Below are 21,547 nucleotides of genomic sequence, written 5' to 3' on the forward strand. Positions count from 1 at the left end.
AAGCCAGGAACTTTCCTCCGCGAGAACTGTCCCTCTTCATCCTCGGGTTGCAGTTTCCCACGCGTGAAAAAAGGCGTCGTTTCATCACCGCCAAGGTTTCGCCGACACTTCCCTACATTGGCAAGTATCTCCTTTATAACGCGAAACGCTTTCTAGCGCCTCAGCCTCCTAAGAGCAGCCCAGGTTTCAAGTATTTCCATAGTGGGAGAGACGCTCCTGGCTTCAATTTTCTACTTCCCCAGGCCAAAGCCCGCCCACCCGCGTCGACGCCACCTCCTTACTGGTCCGGAAATGTGCTCGTCTCCGACACAAGCCAATCAGAGCCTCACTTTCTCCCCCCAGGGATTTGGGAAACGGAAAAGACCTCGACCTGTTCCTGGGACTAAGGCGGGGCCATTCGTGAGTGACAGCTCGACCCTCCAATAGGCAGAGCTCCAGGACCTGCCCCCTCTGGCGCCCGGGCTAGAAAAGAGGGCTGATGCCGGTGGCAGGGATGAGTCTTAGGCGGCGCTACCGGCTCTGCGGCTGCGAAGAGCGGCTTCTGCTGGTGGCCTCGGTGCAGGTGAGTGGTGGTTTTGTTTTAGGACGTGGCTGCCGAGAACGTGACTCTGTTTAAAGGATGCGGTGTTTTATTTTGGAGCGAGAGCCAGCCAGTTCCTTTCCTCCCCGGTTTCAGTCTTTGAATCTGGCGCTCGCTCGTCCGCCCCCGTGCCAGCCCTCGCTCATCGCCCAGGTCCCTTTCTGCTGTCCCTTTCTCCGAAGGCGCCTCTCTGGGACCCCGATGTGGCCGCTGGCCGGAGGGCTCGCGTGTGGACGGCAAGAATAAAGAGGAGCGGAAGGGGGCGATGCGCGCGTCCGTCCTGGGCGTTGGACTCCCCGTGTGGCCGAGCCCTTCCCACGCGTAGTAGGGCTTCGGGGAGGAAGTTCGGTGTTTCCAGGGCCGCCTGGCGCTACCGGACTCCGTCGACCGGGCAAACTTGACTGCCATGCCCGGAGGAGGAGCCGAGGCTTTGCATTGGTCTCAGGTGGCGCCCAAATCTGGAGCCGTAATAAATCACAGGGTCCTGGCACCACTGGGGGCGAAAACACAGCCAGTGTGGGGTTCTCCTCCTCGTAAAGGTTTGGGAGCTGGGTTCCTAGAGCAGGGCCGTGGAAATGCTTTAATGGAAGTCAAGTTCACAGTGAAGTTTTGAAGGGTAGCTGGTGGTGAGCTCCTGCATGGTAACTGCCAGCCCCCTCCCGCCTCGCCTCCCCATTCAGGAGGGTTTGTGTGGCCTGGGAGTGAGGACCACAGACTTCTGGGGGGAGACAAATCCAATGCTGTCTTTCACCAGGAGCTACTACGGTTTTCTAGAAGGAAAGCAGAGCACACGCTCATTTGTCCTTTATTTGAAAACTGCCTCCTAGCACCTCATACACTAGATGCTTCCCAAATGGTGGGGGACGTGAGAGAAGCATACTTCCATCCAGTGGTGTAGTGGAAGGAGCTCTGAGTTGCAAGACGAGACCTAGATTTGACTCTTGAAGCTTGTTGCTGTTTGGTCTTCAATCACTTGAGCTCTCTGCCTCTTAACGTCTGCATCTTTAGCACTCGGATGTGGCCTTGGATTATTTCTGAGGTCCACGCCTGTGTCAAAAGACCGTTTTAAAATGAAGATCCTTCGACCTTTTTCCACTGCCCGTATGTAAACAAAATCTCGTTAACAGTGAATTCCATACCAATGTGTTAGCAAAGAACAGTTCCCCGTTGTGGAGAACTATTCTTTTGGGTCCATATTTAAACCAAACCAAACCAACGAGATCATGGCAGAAAAGTTGGTCATTGTACAGAAGTGTAATGTGGTAGAACATGTCATTTTTTTATTCCATCACTCAGAGGCAACTACTGTTAGTGTTTGGGTATGTCTTTCAGTCTCTCTTCCTCTTTTGCTTTCTACCGTTGGTTGAAATTAAGTGGCACCTTTCATTTTCAGTAATGACTGATACTAAATTCAGGCATGCCTTCTTCTTTAAGTGTCTTAAAGAAGAGAGTGGCCAGAGGACAGAAGAGGGTGCCCAGAGAACAGAAGACACACATATGTTTGAACTGATAAATCTCTGGAACATCCTTGGAATGAAATCTGGTGTGAGGGGATGTTTTCCTGGGGAAAAAGGACCAAAAGAATTACTTAACAACAGAAATCTTTCACTGAAACTTGGCTACAAGTATGGAAAAAACATACTTTATGAAATGTAAATTAAATGTCAGCCACTTCACTAAAGCATTTGGATTGTAGAGTATTGGTTAGTATTTGGTATGCTTTCAGGACTGTATCTTACCATCAGTTTCCTTGGCCCCAAAACACAGGCGCCATTTGATTTTGTTCCTCTTTCCACTACCTAATTTAAGCTTTTCTCTTTACCCCCCACTCTCGTTTTACTTTATTCCCAGCTTTTGCTTCTGCTCATGCCATCAGCAAGGGAAGATCACCTTTAGGGTCTGACGTCTGTGCCAGTCTTCATGCACAGACTAAGTCTGCTCCATTCCATCCAGAATACCTCTCACTCCTTGGTAGAGGCCACTATCATCTCACTTAGTGTTCTTCATAGCCCCTTGAGAACAGTAATTTCGTTATCCTCATCTTTTTGGATAAGGAAACTGAGGTCCAGAAAAATGTAGATAACTTGGAAAAAAATCACACTGTCTGTAAATAGCAGAGTTGGGACTGATGTCCAGGTATCTTGACTTCAAAATTTGGAGATTTGGTAGAAATAGAGTGTGTTGACAAAAGCTATTACTCTGGGGGATTATAGGAAGGAGGTGTCACAAGTGGGTGCTATGCCCATTGGTAATGCCATGCAAGCTGGAACAAGCAACATGCCCAGGCAAACATACATCTCATGACACAGATATATCTCTTCCCTGTGGATAGGCTTGGTACCCTTGTGACAAGTAATCGATAGGGGCCGTTGGTTAGTAGATATGAAGTTGGAGAATGACAGGGTAATAGTACCTAGAAAGCACTTGCAAGTGATTGGATTTGCTCCTTGATAAAGAGGTGTTTTTATAATGCAAATACAAGTGGAAAAGTTACTATGAGGCTTTAGGAAAAGTAATAGATGGTGGAACACTAGGTGCCTTTAGGTATAGTTATGTTTGAAGTTTTAATATTGAGCTTGATTTTGGGGAAGGTATATTTTGTTAAGACTCTAGGGAACTGAGCTCCAGATTTCATTTCCCTTAAGAGCTGTTCCTTTTTAATTTATGGTTAACCTCTCTTTTTTTCTCCTCTCCAGTACAGCTAGCCTATCATCTGTAGAGTTAGGTTCCTAATGCAGTGGGGTTTAAGAGTTATGCAGTGATGATTTGGACCTGGGCAAACATCTGAGTGGTCTACTATTTAAGGGTAAGCTTTGGATCAAACCAACTCTGGCTCTGTAGCCCTTCTTTTATATTACTTCAACATTATATGATTGATCACTTTTCTTGTGTAATTTTTAGGCACAAAACAAGCAAAGTTTTTAGGTTGATCTTTATCCTATAACTTTTCCCATCTGTTCATGCATTGTCATACTTTTCAAACACCTGGGGAAGAGAGGAAGCAGTGTCCCAGAAGCATTAATTTAGAAGACAGGACAAGCCTCAGTGGGGAAGGGGAAGGTATGTGAAATTATATGGTTTAATAAGGGGCAGGAGTAGGAGGCAACAGCAAGATTGTTAGGCTACAGTTGTTGAAACTATCGAGAGATTCTGGAAATACAGTAGAAGTAACGTCCGTAAAGGCAGAGCCTTATATGTGCACCGGTCCCATATCTACCTACCCTCTTCATCTCTGCCTTGCCAAAGGATGCTAATCTTGAAACATAATTTCAGTTTTATGGTGGCATTTATGGAGAGAATGTTTTTTGCTCTATAGCCAATTTACATGGAATATGTAAACATACAGAGGGTGCCAAAAAAATGTAGACACATTTTAAGAAAGGAAAAAAAATTGTATTAAAATTACAATATTCAATATGTGCCGATAACAAAAGATGAATACAAGTCATGAGTATACATTTTTTTGGCATCGCGGTATACACCAGGGGTGTCAAAAAAATGTACACATTTTAAGAGATGTTATCTACGTATCACTTTTCGAAGTTGAGTTGAATTATGTGTAGCAATGTGTAGTATGATATTCGCTCAACAGATGGCGTTAATTGAATGAATGCTAGCATCGTTCATTGTATTACGATTTTAATACAGTTTTTCCTTTCTTAAAATGTGTATACATTTTTTTTGGCACACTCTGTATGTGTGTGTGTGTGTATGTGTGTATGTATATGTATAAATATACATATATACATATATTTTCAAATTCCTTTGCCATAAATTTATATCTGTATATAAATATATATATGTACATATACACACATATATACATATATAAATTTATGGCAAAAGAATTTGAAAATATAAGTTACCTGCACAGTGTGTTTCCTTTGAATCACCTATTTGTTTCTTTATTGCCAAGGCAATTGCATAGCACCTATTCTTGAGCTTGAATGTATATTTGTACATTCATCTGAAGTGTGAGGCACCGTGATGATTTATGAAGATGACTAATAGAAATAAAGTATGTCAAAATGACAGAGCATCCTTTTGAAGTTGGTTAACAAAGTGAATAATTTTTTCCCTATAGTTTTATCTCCAACCCATTACTACACAATTCAGTTAAGCAACAGTAAACGACTCAGACTGATTTAAATGTTCTTAGTAAGTGTATTCTGGGAGGAATAAAAGCAATTGTGAATGGAATTCCATCCCTCAAGGTAGTTGCAGTTCTGGCCTAAAATAAAATCAGGTGATTTAATGTTGGGGTTATCCCCTGACAGGACGCTTAAAGGTTCAAAATGCTGATGTGATTAGTGAGTAGATCTGGGTATGGCATGCTGCGAGGCCAGATTCTGGAAACTAAAGAGTGACAATAGTTCACGTGCATGAAAATTACATGAAGTTGTACATGATTTCAATGTTCATATATAAAGTTTTATTAGAACACAGCCTCATTTATTCATTTATGCATCGTCTGTAGCTGCTTTCAGCTACAATGGCAGAATTGATTAATTGCAGCAGAGACCATATAGCCCACAAAGCCTAAAAAATTGCTATTTGCCCTTTTACAGAAAAAGTGGAGCTAAGCTTCAGTGTTTTTCACATTCATCTCCATCACATCTCAACAGTTGTTAGCCTGGTACAAGTCTTCATTATATGTTACCAGAATTACTACGTGAGCCTCACAAGTATTCAGAGTCCTGCCTTTCCCACCTCTCTCTGTATTTGTAAGTGTAAGCTGATCCTTCTAAAATACACACATGATTTCCCATTACTTATAGAAGAACCTACATTTTTTGGCACAAAGCCCTTTTGGGGCCACCATTCAGTGTTATCTTTCTAGGCTAGTCTCCTACCGCCTTGTTACACCCTGTACTTAAAAGGTGATCATATAATTGTCCAAATGGGACATTCAAGTGTGAAAGGGGCCCTATAATTATTATGTTGGAGAAACAGGCCTGAAGCAAGACGGTTCTAGGCAAACCAGGACGTGTGGTCACCCTGCCTATTCTGCAGTCCGTTTGAATGGGTCACCATTGAACATATGCATTTGTTCCCTTGCCGCCACTCACTGTTCTCTTAGGCTAGAAGTCCATCTCCTTTTTCTGTAAATCAAAATCTTAAACATCTTTCCAAATCCAGCTTAAGTAGTGCCATGTCCACGAAGCCTTACTCAAACTAATGTCTCTTTTTCCGCCTTCTTTAGGAATGGAGTGCTGTCTCGTTGTGTGGATTGCTTTCTGCTTCAGCAATGCACACAGGTGCACACGCGCAAGCACACAGGCACACAGACATGTCACCTTTCCGTCACCAGTTCCTTGAGGACACAATCCATGTTGGATTCTGTACTCGTCACAGACCTAGCATTGTTTCATGCTCACGTGGGGCTTGCAACACGTTTGAGGCATGACTTAATTGACCAGACTGGGGAGACTTTTGAGTTTTGGGGCTGTTAGTTTATAAACCCTCCATTTTAATACGATTAAGTAGTGAGGCAAGCTGGGTTTCCAAGGACTGAGGACACAGCCTTGGCAGTATCGCAGAGTGGTTAAATGCATAAGTACAGGTTTTGGGGTCCAGCCTGTGTGTGACTGAACTCCAGCACTGCCAATTCCTGTCTGTGTCACCTTGGGCAAGTTAACCACTCCTTCTGAGTTTCTCCATCTGTAAAATGGGAGTAATCATAGTACCTCCTCAGAGAACAGTGGTTATGGATCCAAATAGTCCCAAGCACGTGCTGAGCACGCCATCAATGTCAGCTGCTATGACGTCATCTGGTAACTTCATCATCATAGTACTGTTACTGGTGGAAAGGAAAATACAGAGCCCCCAAATCAGGACAGAGCCGTAGAAGAGCTGGGGGAAAGGCAGCACTGAAATCTTAAAGAAGCTTTTTTCCTTGATGGAAGTAGTCAGCTTCAGAGTGTGAATCCTGAGAGAAGATGGTCTCTACTTATTAGGAAATAATTGATTGGCAGTCTTTTGAGAGGCCATTTCATTAAACTGGGCAAGGCACAAGTTAAATGTCAGCGGACTAAAAAAGTAATGGTGAGAAGGAAGGAAAAACAGCAAAGAGGAAGGGGTGGGGAAGATAAGGCACAATCATAGAAAAGTAAATTGTTTTAGTAATTTTTTTGAGCCATACCGTACTTTAAAAAGGAAGGAAGCCTGGGGTATGATAATTCAGTGACCTGTGTGGCTCTTTTTTGGCATGAAGTAAATTGACTAAAATTAGTGCTTAATTCAAGTGTTGGCAACCCATGCCGAGGGATAAATGAGGAACGAACTCCAGGATGGAGAGCTTTACCAAAAACGACAAAAAAGAACACAAAGCTTGATTTAAACAAACAAACCAACAAACAGTTTTTAATTTGAGGATGGGGAGTACATATTTTTAGTAAGGTATTTCTTTATCAGTTGAGGTCACTGTTACCCAACTTGACTTTGTGCCTTGAGGTTTTTCTCAAGAGCAGCCCTAAGCTTTGTCCTCACCTTGTTTGTGTTCATTTTATGAAGAGCTGCCTGGGTTTGGAAAGACAAGTTGTGACTAGAGGTCCCCTGTGAAGTGAGGCCAGTGAGCCTCGATCCTCAAACCAAGACTCTAGAGCAGGGCTGTCCAAACTTTTTTCAACGGTTTTCACCAAGGGCCCTATGCAGTAAAAATACACAAGCAGCCGGGCCACTCACTTGAGGTGAAGTGCGTATTGCCTCACCTGGTTTATTTACGTAAACTAAATATATTTTTGGAATTTGCTGCGGGCCAATAAAACATGGATCGTGGGTCGCAGTTGGCCTGCAGGCCGCAGTTTGGACACCCCTGCTCTAAAGTCTTCAGTGCTGAGGTAGGACGAGCTCAGGGATTGGGAAGGACACCTAGACTTGCCACTTAGTGGCTGTATGTTGTTCAGCAAGTTAATTGGAGTCTCTCTTTTGTCTGTGGAGATTGTGGCCATTCATGAACATACTAAACTGTAAAGGGAACAAAAATATAGTGGATGATGATTCTTGGCTCTGGCTTTGCCACTAAATTCACTGGGATTCTTGAGTTCAAGCTTTCTGACATCTCAGCCCGGCCAACGGACTGTTTTTACTTTGGTCATTACCATTGAAACTGTCAAGCCTCGGCCTCATCAGCACAGTATAATCATTTTCTCCTAACCGACTTCGATTCAAACACATCTACTAAGTACCTCGGTGTGTGTCAAGTGTCATGCTAGGTTCTAAGGCAGTAAGACCAGCAACGATGCAGCTGACAGTTCAAGGGGCCACATAGACGCTGAACCACTGATAATGTCACAAGTGACCCATCACTGCTCCCGGGTTGTAAAGCAGGGTGCTGTAAGAGTGTAGACCAGGCAGATCTGCCCACTTCCTCATGGGCAGCGAGGAATGGCAGAGAAGTCTGCCTAGATCAGAGGTTCTCAAACCAGCAGTATCAGCATCACCTGGGAGCTTGCTAGAAATGTGAATTTCAGGCCCACCCCCACCCGCGGACCTACTCAGTCAGGCTCTGGAAGCGGGGTGCCCCGCAATCTGTTTTAACCAATTCTGCTAGTGATTCTGATGCACGCTAGAGTTTGAGAACCACTGGCCTAGAGAAAATAGCATTTAAGCCGAGTTCTAAAGAGGCACCGTTCAATACAGTAGAAGCTGGTCGCGTGGCTATTGAGCCCTGGAACTGTGGCTAGTCCAAATTGAAATGTACTTTGAGGATAAAGTACCCACCAGGTTTCAAAGACTTACTATGATTAAAGGAATGTAAAATGCCTCATTAAGAATTTTATATAGCTCCTATGTTGAAATTATAATATTTTGAACTTACAGGGTTAAATAAAATATATTATTAAAATTCATTTCACTTATTTCTTTTTATCTTTTAATGTGGCTTTTAGAAAATTTCAAAGGATATATGTGACTAATATAGGAATTATGTAAGGAATATAATTATTTTGGTTGGTCTAAATCTAATAGCTGATCTAAAGGATGACTAGAGGTTACCTAAAGTAGGACGGAAGCGATGGGACAGTGGAGGGGAGGGGATGACGGGCTGGGTGAGGGTTCTGTGTAGAACACAGCATGTGCAGGGAAGAGAGAACATGGTGGGCCAGCCTGAGGTGGTTGGAGCTCTGTACTCCTAATGGTCGCTCCTAATAGTCAACTCCTCCGAGGTCACTGGTTCGATTCCCACATGGGCCAGTGAGCTGCGCCCTCTACAGCTAAGATTGTGAACAACAGCTCTCCCTGGAGCTGGGCTGCTGTGCGCTGCTGTGGGCTACTGTGAGTGGCCAGTGGCCAGTGGCCAGCGTGAGTGGTTGGCAGCCGGCGACCAACAGCCTCAGCCCAGGGGAGTGCAAGGTTCATAATACCAGCATGAGCCAGGCAGCTGTGTCCTACACAACTAGACTGAGAAGCAACGGCTTGAACCGGAGTGGGGGGTGGAGGCGGAAAAGGGGGGGGAAGGAAACATGGCATGCTCAAGGAAATAAAGCCAAAGCCTTGCAGGTCATACTAAGGAATTTAAACTTTATCCTAAGATCAACAGGAAGTAATTGAGGGTTTTAAATAGGGTGCTTAATTTTCAGGAGGTTTGCAGCTAATAAGTGAGGGAAATAGCAAGACTCTCAGAATCAAAGCTCTCCCTCCCAAAAATGGTGAGGTGGAGGCATTTCATCAGGAAGTACCATTGAGAGGGAGGGAGCTGGACCCTCTCATCATCTGCTCCTGCCCCAGAATATGAGGCACAAACCCTTCCACCACACACACACATACACACACTAAAGACAGAAGCAGATACCTGGGAGGTTGTTTTGCAATCAGTTCATTTGCAGCTTGGTTAGAGCTCAGCTGGAGGAAGTGTTCCAGGACAAGTGCGAAGTTGAGTGGGAGTTTGATTACAGAGCTGAGACTGCAGGGAGGTGGCAGAGGGTTTGACGAGGAGGGTCAGGGACCAGGAAGCCCAGCACACAGGGGATTAGAGGGTGTGTCCTTTGAAAGAGTGTGTTGGACAATCACAGAAGAAAGCTGGAAGCTTGGGGTCTAACAGTCTCCTGGGGGGCGGTGGCCTCCCCATTCATCTGTGGCCAGGAGGAGATTTCCCTTTAAGTCACAGGTCATACATTAGCAGACTCAATCTAGCCTGCAGACATGTTTTGTGTAGCTCACATTTTAAAAATGTATTCAAATGAGTCGCCAGTATTTATATCAGATATCACATTAAAATGCACATTTCCAGTGGTTTTGAGAATTGGAAAATCTAGGAACCCCAGTTCTTCCATCTCACAGGGAAATAGGCTGGAGCTAAGTAATAGCTACTCCTTTTATTATATGAACTTTCAGGAGCTGCAATGATCTTTCTTATGTTTATTTTTTAAAAGACATTGATTTACTCTAAAAACAAAGGAGAATCCATAGGTTCTCTGTGGTCTGACTCAGAGTCTTGGATTTCAACAGTCCCGCCTTCTTTCTGTCCTTCAGGAAAGTTCTAAGAATAGTACCCTTAGTTCAGTGAGACCAGGCTTTACCAAAGCTTTATCCAGTTACACCACAGTGGTGGTGTCCATCGGGAAAACAATGTTCTCTGAGTTCATCCCTGTTCCACCACCTTGTAACCCAACATCATTGCTCTTCACACATCGGCCTGGCCTTTGGGACCTGTGAGTTTGCCGCCCATGTCTTAAACTTGAAATCAAACTGACTTGTGTTGTGTGTTTGTTTGCAAACACTTAGTATACCAGCTCCCACGATGATTAAAATCTTAGACTGCCAGCTTTAAACCTCAGCAGCTCCTTTGTAAACATTCGTCCGTGAATTCAAGGGGAAAATCTGTTGGTAGCTGCAAGACGGGGAGAAGGAAGTGATTTTTTGTTTACCTTAGAGATGCACTAGCTTGGGTCCTTCCTCTATTCACACCCTACACACCAGAATGAGGGAAAAGGGTGTATTTGTATAGTGTCTGTGGCTGTAGTACTCTTTCTTTGCTCCAGTATGTGTATTTTGAGGGGGGGAAAACAGAGAAATTGTTTTGTTCCTTAAACAAAGTAAGCAGATGTAGCCGATTAAGATACTGCAAAGCTGGGTGGTAGGTGCCTGCGTGTTCATGATGTCACTGCTACATTTTTTCATTCCCTTGATCGAGTGCATAATCAGGATGATGGAGAAGTGCTCCTGCCTACAAAATTTGTCCACCGTACCCTTCTTCATCTGAAGGGAAGATAGCTCATTGGCGTGAGGAGGCTTCTTGCTTGACGAGACAGAGTAAGGGTTGAAGTAGAGGAAGTTGATAGCCTCTCTCTTCTCCAGCCCTCTCCTCCACAGCCCCCTGAAAAACAAGACAATAAATGTTATAAAGAGGTGGATTCAGTTTCTGATGAGCCTGTAGCTTCTACTACATGGTAGAGTGGGGTCTTTAAAGTAACAATACAAAATAGTTTTCTTTTGTAAAACACACACACACACACACACACACACACTCTCTCTCTCTCTCATCCATGTGAATTCATTGTTTGGCCTCTCCCCGCACCTCAGAACGAGTTTGTTCTAGTGAGTAGCCCTACAGCTTGAGCCTCACCAGCTTCATGATTATTCTGCTTCTGGGCACCAGTAATCACTGAGCCAAACACTGCCAGATGCTGCTCTTCTGCCACCTTGATACCCCTCGGGGCTGAGGGCAGAGGCATCGGCGACCTCCGAGCCCTGAGCCCTGAGCTCAGGCTGTTCCAGTGACCTCGAGCTTCCCCGCTCCATTTGCACTAACACTTCAAACATGATGCTCGACGAGAAAGGGAAATCATAAACCAACTGCCAGAGCCTTTCAGTTACTCGTAGATCACCTCCATCTGCTTCAGTTCGCAGTCCTCTGTTTGCCTTCCGCTGAAATATGAAGCCTTATTTTGAAGCCCTTTTTCCCCTTCAGAATCTCTAGGAATTAAGAAAGGAAGAAACTAGATCTAGATTCCAATTAACTTTGTCACTGATTGTTATATAACTGTGGCTGAATCACAGTTTAAGTGGAACAGAAAATCTCCAGTTAATGGAAGTTGCCAAGAATGGCTGAAGACCAGGCCCCGATGTGCCTATAATCTTTACTCCCCGGTGTGGAAAATGCTGGGGTGGAGGTGGAGCGCGCTGGGCGTGTCAGCGGAGCAGCGTTTGTCAGTGTCGATGTGTCCACTGCAAGGAGAGGGAGGGCAGGCTGAGGGAGGCAGCCAGGCAGCAGATTCTCAGGGGACTGGGCGCCCAGGAGGTCTCTGGGTCGGGGGCTTAACTGAGCACGCTCAGAGCACTTTAGGATTGTCTGTTCCACTTTACTAGATTCTTCGCCCACTGAGATGCGGCTGGTATGTGAGGGTAGCTGACGGGTTAGGAGGAGGAGACGACCTTCTTATCACGGGGCTTCGTCTCACTCCTACAGACCTGCTCCTGTTAATCTGTTTCTCCAGGCAGCATCCCCCAGCTGCCTGCGTTTGATAGCTTGTTTTGTATCTGGATTTATTCCTGCCAAAAGCTCTGTCTTGAGGCAGGGGAGAGATTATTTAGGTGAGTACCACGTCCGGTATTAATGTCGCTTTAAATCACTTTTAATGTTGTTTGAAGCTGGAACCTTAGATTTTCTTGTATGTGGTGTAGCCTCTGATTGCTGTGTTTTCAGACCCAGGTTTCCTAGGTCTCCTGTGGCATTGAAGAGCCAGTCGCCACCACTCCGTGACTTACATACCAGATAAATGTGGGGGTTTATTTGAATTAACATGTTTAATAACTCCTGTACCAGGTGAGACTGGTAATTATTTCTTTTTCCACCAGAGGAAAAACAAATTCAGAAGGATGCCTGGATTCTAGAGTCAGCTGCTAGGAACTGGGAGTTCCCAGCTACTCGTCATCCTTGCAGACATCTACAACGCATTCTGTTAAATCCTCTCTTCTGGGAGCATAAAGTGCCTTTTGATCTGGTGGAAAGGCAGCATGCCATTAGAGTGAAGTGTTCTGTTATTTTACATCACACAATTAACATGCTATCTAGACATCAGAAAATTTAAGTCAACTAGGTCCCCTGTAATTAATTATCTGTCGAGTCTGCCTGTGTGGGTATAATGCATAAAATGCCTGATGACTGATGTCAAAACTGTTCAAAGGAATTATCGTCACTTATTATAGAGACAGGGTGTAGGAAAGTGGTGCTTTCCTTCTCAGGTAATCAGTTCAACGAAGACTACAACATCCTTTTTGTTTCTTCTCTTTCTAGATGTGTTTCTGCCGTTGAACCTTGGCCCATTTGAAGACACGAGGGACGTTCAGCCATCAGTATGTCCAAATACAAACTGATTATGTTAAGGCATGGAGAGGGGGCCTGGAATAAAGAGAACCGTTTTTGTAGCTGGGTGGATCAGAAACTTAACAGTGAAGGAATGGAGGAAGCCCGGAACTGTGGGAAGCAACTCAAAGCGCTCAACTTTGAGTTTGACCTTGTGTTCACCTCCATCCTTAATCGGTCCATCCACACAGCCTGGCTGATCCTGGAAGAGCTGGGGCAGGAGTGGGTGCCCGTGGAAAGCTCCTGGCGCCTGAATGAGCGTCACTATGGCGCCTTGATCAGTCTCAATAGGGAGCAAATGGCTTTGAACCATGGCGAAGAGCAAGTGAGGCTCTGGAGAAGAAGCTACAACGTGACCCCGCCACCCATCGAGGAGTCTCATCCTTACTACCACGAAATCTACAACGACCGGAGGTATAAAGTGTGTGATGTGCCTGTGGGCCAGCTGCCGCGGTGTGAAAGCTTGAAGGATGTTCTGGAGAGACTCCTTCCATTTTGGAATGAAAGGATTGCTCCTGAAGTGTTACGTGGCAAAACCATTCTGATATCTGCTCATGGAAATAGCAGTAGGGCCCTCCTGAAACATCTGGAAGGTACATATACCGTCTCTATGCTGCTGTTTGTTAGAGGTTGCTAAGTGTTACAGTTGGGCCTTGATCTAACAAGGGCATGGAATCTGAGCTAATAATGCACAGTTTTATATACTAGACTTTCTTTCCCTACTCCCTGTTGTCACTCAGTCTTTTACGAATCATTTTGTTTATACATCAAAAATTATATGCCTTTTACATCCCTGTTATCTGGAGCAGTGGACCTCAAACGTAAGCAGGCATCAGTCACCTGGAGGGAGAGCTAGGCTGACCACAGGTTGCTGGCCCTGCCCTCAGAGTTTCCAAATCCATAGACCTGGGGTTCTGGCCCGAGAATTGGCATTTCTAAGAAGTTTTCAGGTGATGCTGATATGGTTGCTTAGGGCTCTCCACTCTGAAAACCACTGGTGTAAAGGATTATGTGGCTCTTGTAGTAAGATGAAAGGAGGCTAGGAAGGGAAGAAATTTCTGTAGAAATGATATTCAAAATAAATTTGTTTATTTGCGTCTTTCAAGAACAGTAAAATTATCTAGGCTTCAGCTTGGCTCACGTTCTTCCAACTGTAAACAATTATTGCTGTGTTTTCTGACCTAAGTTTCCGGAACTATTCTTTTGTTCTACTCCTCTCTTTCCAGATCAGGCTTAGTCATTGATTCCGAGAAAGTTCGAGGGGAGGAAAACAAAAAGATGGCTTATTGGAGCTAATCAGTAGCATCACTACTACTTGATATTGTATTCTAACTGTATTCTAAAATGTATTGTATTGTTACCTTTCTCTTAAGTGCCATGAACTCAAATAAATGAACTCTTTCGAGGACTCAAACTTACTAGTTTTGGAAATCAGTGATTACACTGTGACATTTCCAGAGGATTTCTCATCCCCCTTTCTCCCTTTGCTGAATTATCCTAGATGGTTGTGCTTTTTTGAGTGATCTGCTCTGTCTGGTGTTTTTCTGCCTATCGTCACTGTTAGCAGTTAGCTTACTGATGTTAGAATACATTTCTCAAACATTCCTTTTCCATTCTGCTTTACTTTTCTATATGAGGCTATGAAAAATGAAAAGGTTGACTTTGTATGTGGAGTAAGTGAAAAGAGGTTATTGGTAACAAAATGAAGTGATCTTTATGAAATTTTATTGTAAACTATTTAGCATGTGTTTTTTTACCCCTAATTTTTATAACATTGGCCAAGAGCCAAATCATTACTCATATACCTGCATCCATTAGTGCAGAAATCTAAAATCTACAGACTTTATTGGCTATTAAAAACTTTATTGGCTAGACATGGCGCTCGAATGTTTGTGTGCGTGTGTGTGTATATATATATATATATATCTTATTTACTCAACTCTATAAAGGGTTCTATTCTTCCTTGTTCAGAATAGTTAGATATTTAATTAAATGGTATATAACTTCATCATTTCTGGGCTATAGTACTTTATTGTTTGCAAAAGAGTTGAGGCTCCACTTAGAATAACAACAAACTGAAATTTAGAATTTCAGTTTCTGCCAGCAGATACAGTCTTCCTCACATGTCAATTCCTTTTTTCCAGAGATGGGATTTAGATCGCTTTGTGGCCAGACTCCCTTCCCGAAAGAAAATGTTAACATCTCCTTTAGCATCCTCTTTTATACCCTGTCTCAGCTAGGAAAACCTCCCTAAAAAACAATTTCCTGCTGTTAAGTACTACTTACTCTCATATCTTCGGGCTTAGATCTGTAAGATTATTCTGTAGTCCTAACCATAGCTCATTCTCGATGCCACCTCCTATTAGTGCATTGATGATTTAACTGTTGTTAATGTGCTTTTCTGAAGGAAATTGGAAGATTGAACAAATGGGGGTAAAGAAAACTGATTGAACGATGACAGGATTTGACAGTGGCCTAAAGGATTTTGATGTAGTGATGTTGGAGGAAGAATTCCCTCTGGGAAACAAAGTTACCTGTAGAAAAGTTTACTTTCTATATTTGAGGAAGGTTTTGAACCCTCCCTCAATAATTTATTGAAAACCAATCGGATGGCATAGTTGCTTTGGAAAACAATTCTGGCAGTTCTTTGATGGGTAAAAATCCACTCCTAGGTATATACCTGTATCAGCTTCCTTGTGCTACTGCAATAAAGTACCCAAAACTGGGTGACTTAAAACAACAGATACTAATTTTCTGGGGGGGCTAGAAGTCTTAAATCAAGATTTTGGTTAGGTCATGCTTTCTCTGATGGTTCTAGGAGAGACCTTTCTTGCCTCTTGTTACTTGTGGTGTTTGCTGGAAATCTTTGATTCCTTGGTTTGTAGATCCATCACTACCACCCTCCGTGTTCACTTGGCATTCTGCCTGTGTGTGTCTGTTTCTCCCAAGTTTCCCCTTTTTATAAGGGCGCCCATAATACTGGACTAGGGCTTATTTCATTTTAACTTGATTACATCTATAAAGACCCTATTTCCAAATTAAATCACATTCTGAGATACTGAAGGTTAGGAGCTCAGAATGTCTTGTTTTGAGGGGATTCAGTTCAACCCATAACAATACCTAAGAGAAATGAAAATACATATTCATATAAACACTTGTACACAAAACTTTATAGCAGTGTCATTCCTAAAGCCAAAACATGGAAGCCACCCAAATGCCCATCAACCGATGACAGGGTAAATTAAATGTGATATCTCCATGCAATGGAATATTACTCAGCAATAAAAAAAGGATGAAGTGTTGATACATGCTACAACATGGCTGAACCTTGGAATTGTTACAAAGAAAGAAGCCAGTCACAAAGGATCATATAGTGTAGGGTTCCATTTATGTGAAATGTCCAGAATAGGCAAATCTATAGAGACAGAAAGTAGTTTATTATTTCCTATGGCTGGGGTACAGGTGGCATGGGGAGGTTAGGGAGGGGTGGAATGAAGACTGACAGTACAGGGTTTCCTGTTTGGGTGGTGGAAACGTTCTAAAAATGATTGTGATGATAATTGCAAAACTCTGAATATACTAAAAGCCCCTGAATTGTATACTTGAAGTAGGTGAATTGAATGGTATGTGAATTATCTCCAAGCTGCAAAAATAACTTAATCAATGGGATCGAAAGATTAAAGAATTTGACATTTGCCTAGAAAACAATAGTTTAAGGCAAATATGTAAAAAAAATGATAACAAAATAGAAAGCATGGATGTGGAATATAGAATAAAGAAAAAATTAAAACACAACTTGACCACTGGGGCAGAAATGGATTATAGGGATTGATGAGAAATTAGCAGGCTTTCGTCCTCAAGCTTTGTTTAACCTTTCTTCTAAAGGTCTTTTTCTTTCTCTCTCTTTTTTTTTTAAGTTGATTGTATGGAACTAAATTATTTTTCAGAGATTAATGAAATTGAAGCAACCTTAAGTTATAACTCCTATCCTTATCACTATAAATAGGCTTACTAGAAAATGTTTTATTTGGGGGATAATTGATTTAAAATAGTTGTGTTCATACTGGAAGAGGTAAGTTGTATAAAGAGACTTGAGTAGGAAGTATGTGAAAGTAGAAAAAGGTGTAGGGCTGGCAGATGTCTGCAGGGGAAGAGAAGGAAGGAGTATATGATGGAGATGGGGAATGGCAATGGTTGGGTTGGTGGCCATGGAAAATGGCAGACCTTCAGAGGGAAAAACTGGCCAAAAAGACAGACCATGCCATAGCCTCGCATCCACCTGGCACTATACATAGTTGTTGCAACATTACCGACTTTATTCTCTATGCTGTACTTTACATCTCCGTGACTGTTTTGTAACTCCCAAATTGAATTTCTTAATCCCTTTTTCATCCAACTCTCCAACCCCCTTCCCTTCTGGCAACCATCAGTTTGTTCTCTGTGTCTATGAGTCTATTTCTGTTTTGTTTGTTCTGTGGTGGGATTGCAAATTGGTGCAGCCACTATGGAAAAGGGTGTTTTGTAATGTTGGCTCACCTATCCTGGGTAGAACAACTTTGTTCCTTTTTGGCCTGTAGTACCCCCTGGTGGTTCTATTGTTAAGATTCATGAGTTCTTTGCTGTTGTCCTTATGGTGAATTACTCCCACTCTTAAAATGGAAGAAATTATTTCATGTGCATGAAAAAGACTGGAGTAATTTTATGGATCACTTCATAAATTAGTTATCTATTGTTTTAGGAGTCCTCTAAATGATATTCTCCACTAATGGAATTTCTCTTGTATTAATAGTATATATTAAAGCATAAGATCCAAGTATTCACAGCTATAAGAATTAAGCATAAGTGACTTTCCCAAGATCAGAAGAAATAGTGTGTATTTCTTCCATATCATTCCTGTTAGTGTAGTGAGATATCAGCCCTTTAAAAATTTATTCTAAATGTATGTGCTCACTGGAATGGGAATATCAATATTAGACCTCTTATCTTGCCATGTGTGGTGTTTTCAAGGGCGCGAGTAACAGGGCTTCATGTGGTACTTTATAAACTCCCAGCCTAAAAGGAAACAGTCCATTGAATTTGGATGCTAACTTTCCAAGACTCCAGAACTTAAGTGAATCTCCCTTACTTTAGGGGGAAAATACAAATTTTTGTCTCATAGGAAGGACTATTTGCCATTGTGTGTGTGTGTGTGTGTGTGTGTGTGTGTGTGTGTGTGTGTGTAAAAAACACATACCATAAAATTTACTATCTAACTGCAAATTTTTTTTACTGTAAAGTTATATGACCATAAACTCCCATTTTCTGGTTAATATATGTTACCTCAGTACAATTATTAATAGCATCTCCTTTCACTTTCAAAAGTGCCCTAGCTTGGATGATAAATTATATGGTCACCTTACTATAAAGATGTTAGCTTTCAGTAGTGTTAAGATTGAATCCTCCAAATGGGTGTAACCAGATGCCATATGTCCTATAAACATCAAAGTTGCTAAATTCTATCTATTGATTACAAAACTAAAAATGCTTGTGGTTATAAATTCATCTGATTCCTGGTCATGCTTTCCAGATAGATTTATATAAAATTCTCCCCTATAAAACAGGATCTTTCAAGGAACTGGAATATTTTTTCCATATATTGTTTTTATACTGCTTGACAGACTTAAAGCATTTTTATCTTCTGCTGGGGAAGAAGTCAGAAACTGATAGAATCAATGACTGCTTATTGTCATGTCATAAAAATACTTTCATATTGTTTCAAGACTAACTTTGGGGTAGGAATAATGATGACCCAAATAACTAACTGGAATATTGGTTGACCCTGAAATCTGAAAGTGTCTTAATTAAGATCTTTCTCGTAAGAGTCTTCTAGTGTTACTCATCTACTCTAGATTGTGTATACCTCAACAATGGTGAGTGTTGATTCTTAAGACATGATTTTGTTTCTCCACTCTTTGCTGCTGTGACATTACTCCACAGGCAGCCAAATCCTGACTGACACTTCTTCCATTTGTGGGAAGGAACACAAGTGCTGTTGAAGGAACAAGAAACCCAAACAGACCTCAGATGACTTGGCCATGAGCATGATAATTAGATGGGGCTGTGAATTACACCTAAACCCAGTTCACTGAGTCTATACACGATGACTACCTGGGCTTTTTTGTTTTCTTTCTTTCTTTTTTTTTTTTTTTGCAAAAGTAGCCCTTCCCTGGCTCTAGTTTTTGTTTGGAATACTAAGTTATAATAAGCTGGGTCAAGAGCATCCTTAGGAGCTAAACCATAAAAAGGTAATTTGATGCAACTCATTGAGTCTTAAATTATTATTGCTGTTATCCTAGCATTGTAGTCTGTGAGTGACATTTACATTGTAGCCTGTGAATGGTGGACCGTCCTACAGCGACACAAGATGGCCCTTTTTTTGAGAGCATACTGTGTGCCAAGAGCAATTCTAGGCATTATACATACATACGGTTATCTTGTTTAATGTAGAAACTACATTACAAGGCTCTGAACTCACTGAGGAGCTGTGGTTCAATATTGTGTTTAACTCTGCTGTTCAGTGTATCCCGTCATATTTTTAAATTTCATTTGGTCAATCATTGATTGCTGAACTGTTTTGCTTGAAAGAAACTGCTTTAATAGAAGGATCAAACTACTGATAGACTCAGCATCATGGATGAGTCTGAATTGCATTATGCTAAGTGAAAGAAACCGGACTCAGAAAGCTATACATTATAAATTTTATGTGTAGAAGTCCTCACCCCCAATACCTCAGAATGTGACTGACTGTGTTTGGAGATAGTGACTGTGTTTGGAGATAGTGTCTGTAAAGGTGATTAAGGTAAATGAAGCCATTAGGATGGGTCCTAATCCAATAGGACTAGCATCCTTAGAAGGAGAGGAAATTTGGACACACACACACAGAAGGAAGTCGAGGAGAGAGGCCTTAGAAAAAAACACCTTGGTATCTCTAGAATTGTGCGAAAATTTCTGTTGTTTGGGGAAAAAAAAAAGCCGCTATGCATTGTATAATTCCGTTTGTAATCATGTCAAAGTAAGACTGTTCAGTCATAAAACGGAACCGTGGAAGAGGGTAGGCTGCAAAGGGGTACAAGGAAATTTGGGGGGATGACAGAACTATGCTGTATACCAAAAAGGGTGAATTTTACTGGATGTAAATTACACCTCAATTTTAATACACCTGCTTTTATCCAGTGAAATGACCATTGGTCTAATTGGGACCTTGCCTTTCATTTTACAAACGAATAGACTAGCTTGCCAATTAGTAGAATTAAATGAAACTTGCTATGTGCACCTACCTGTCTAACCCTAACCTTTGAAAACTAACCTGGAGGGCATTGTTAGTGCTTTCTCAAGACTTCGGGAGCTCCTGGTGCTGGCGTTATTTAGCACCTAATCTATAGTCAGTGTAGGGAATTACCTTTTAAAGTCCTTCCTTCTTCGTAAGAAGTGATGTACAAGCTGCTGGACCATTGAAGTCTTGTCCTTCGAGGTTGTGAGCTCCTTTTGTCAATCTTTTCCTGCCCCAAACTGTTGCTTCTCATGTGCCACCAAATTCTAAGTTCCATTCTTAACTGCGCCTTCCATCTGCCTTTTTTCCTTTCCACCACCATCTGATCCAAGAGTAGGTCAACAGGAACCTCATGGAGCCACAGCAGGAGAAGAGTCAGTGCAGTGAGAGGCGAGTAACTCAGAGCTAGGTAACTGGTACGGTTGTGAACACAGGAACCGCATGTCAGCGCCCAGGGTACACTCTTTGCCTGCTCGGGGTGGCCTCTACCCTGTCGCATTATTCATATAATAGCTCTGCTCTTCGGTTATACATAATTTGGGGATTGCTTTACTTTTAACTTGCTAGTAGTTCTTAATACTTTCAGGAGAAAGATTTAAAACAGACGTGAGTTATTACATAGTAAGAAAATTCCTACTTAAGGGACGGCTTACTGATTTTTAGCAGCATAAACAATGACCCGGGCTAATAAGTCCAGATTGAAGCAGGGGCCCATCTCAGACAAACTGCTCCCAAAGTACCACCCTGAAAACTCCTAACCCGGGCTTTGTATCTGAAAGCATCCTGTTCTGTAGTGTTCCAGACAGGCGTGTGTTTCTTTCTCTGTGGTTGGCACAGTCACTTCCTGTTTGTTTCCTGGGGCCCACACTGAAGGAAAAGCCCGGCCCTGGACTGAAGCACTGGATACAGTCTGCGTCTTGCCAGCGGAAGTGGATTGTTTAGTCTGGGTTCAAGCACAGGACTAGGCAGTTTCAAGTTTGGAATGAGAGTGGCATGCAAGAGACTCATGAAAGACCCATTTGATCCCTGAAGAATTGCGTGCAGCTGCACACATAACAAGGCAAAGAAGTACTGAGATGAAATTAGAGAATCAGGGAGGAAAGGTCAGCTGGGACGTGGTGTGTGGACAGGGACAGACGAGTCAGTCACCTTTGGCATTTTAGTGTGATATTTTCAGAAGCAGCAAATTCAGTCCTTTCTTCTGGGAAGCAAATCCTATAGCGTTATGGTTAAGCTTTCTCTTACTGTAAGTGTAATTGCTTTATAGAAACCTTTATTTTTAAAAGTGGTAGGTTATTTAACTATAACATTAAATGTAAAATCGATTCTTCTCTCTGCCTTATTCTAAATTAGA

At 42.4% G+C, this 21,547-nt stretch overlaps 1 protein-coding gene across 2 annotated transcripts in view; it reads left to right on the forward strand.

Annotated features, from left to right (window-relative positions):
• The first annotated feature begins 342 nt into the window (after window positions 1-342).
• The window catches only part of BPGM (bisphosphoglycerate mutase), a 66,997-nt gene continuing 45,792 nt past the window's right edge, over window positions 343-21,547 (forward strand). The window contains exons 1-2 of one of the 2 annotated variants that reach the window (XM_081038600.1): window positions 343-562; window positions 12,816-13,477. In XM_081038600.1, coding sequence (XP_080894726.1) covers window positions 12,877-13,477 — 601 coding nt within the window. In that variant the 5' untranslated portion in view covers window positions 343-562; window positions 12,816-12,876. The remainder of the gene's footprint in view (window positions 563-12,815; window positions 13,478-21,547) is intronic. The other variant, XR_013992595.1, reaches the window with a different exon arrangement.

This window comes from Rhinolophus hipposideros (assembly GCF_964194185.1).
Source record: "Rhinolophus hipposideros genome assembly, chromosome: 25".
NCBI classification, from domain to species: domain Eukaryota; kingdom Metazoa; phylum Chordata; class Mammalia; order Chiroptera; family Rhinolophidae; genus Rhinolophus; species Rhinolophus hipposideros.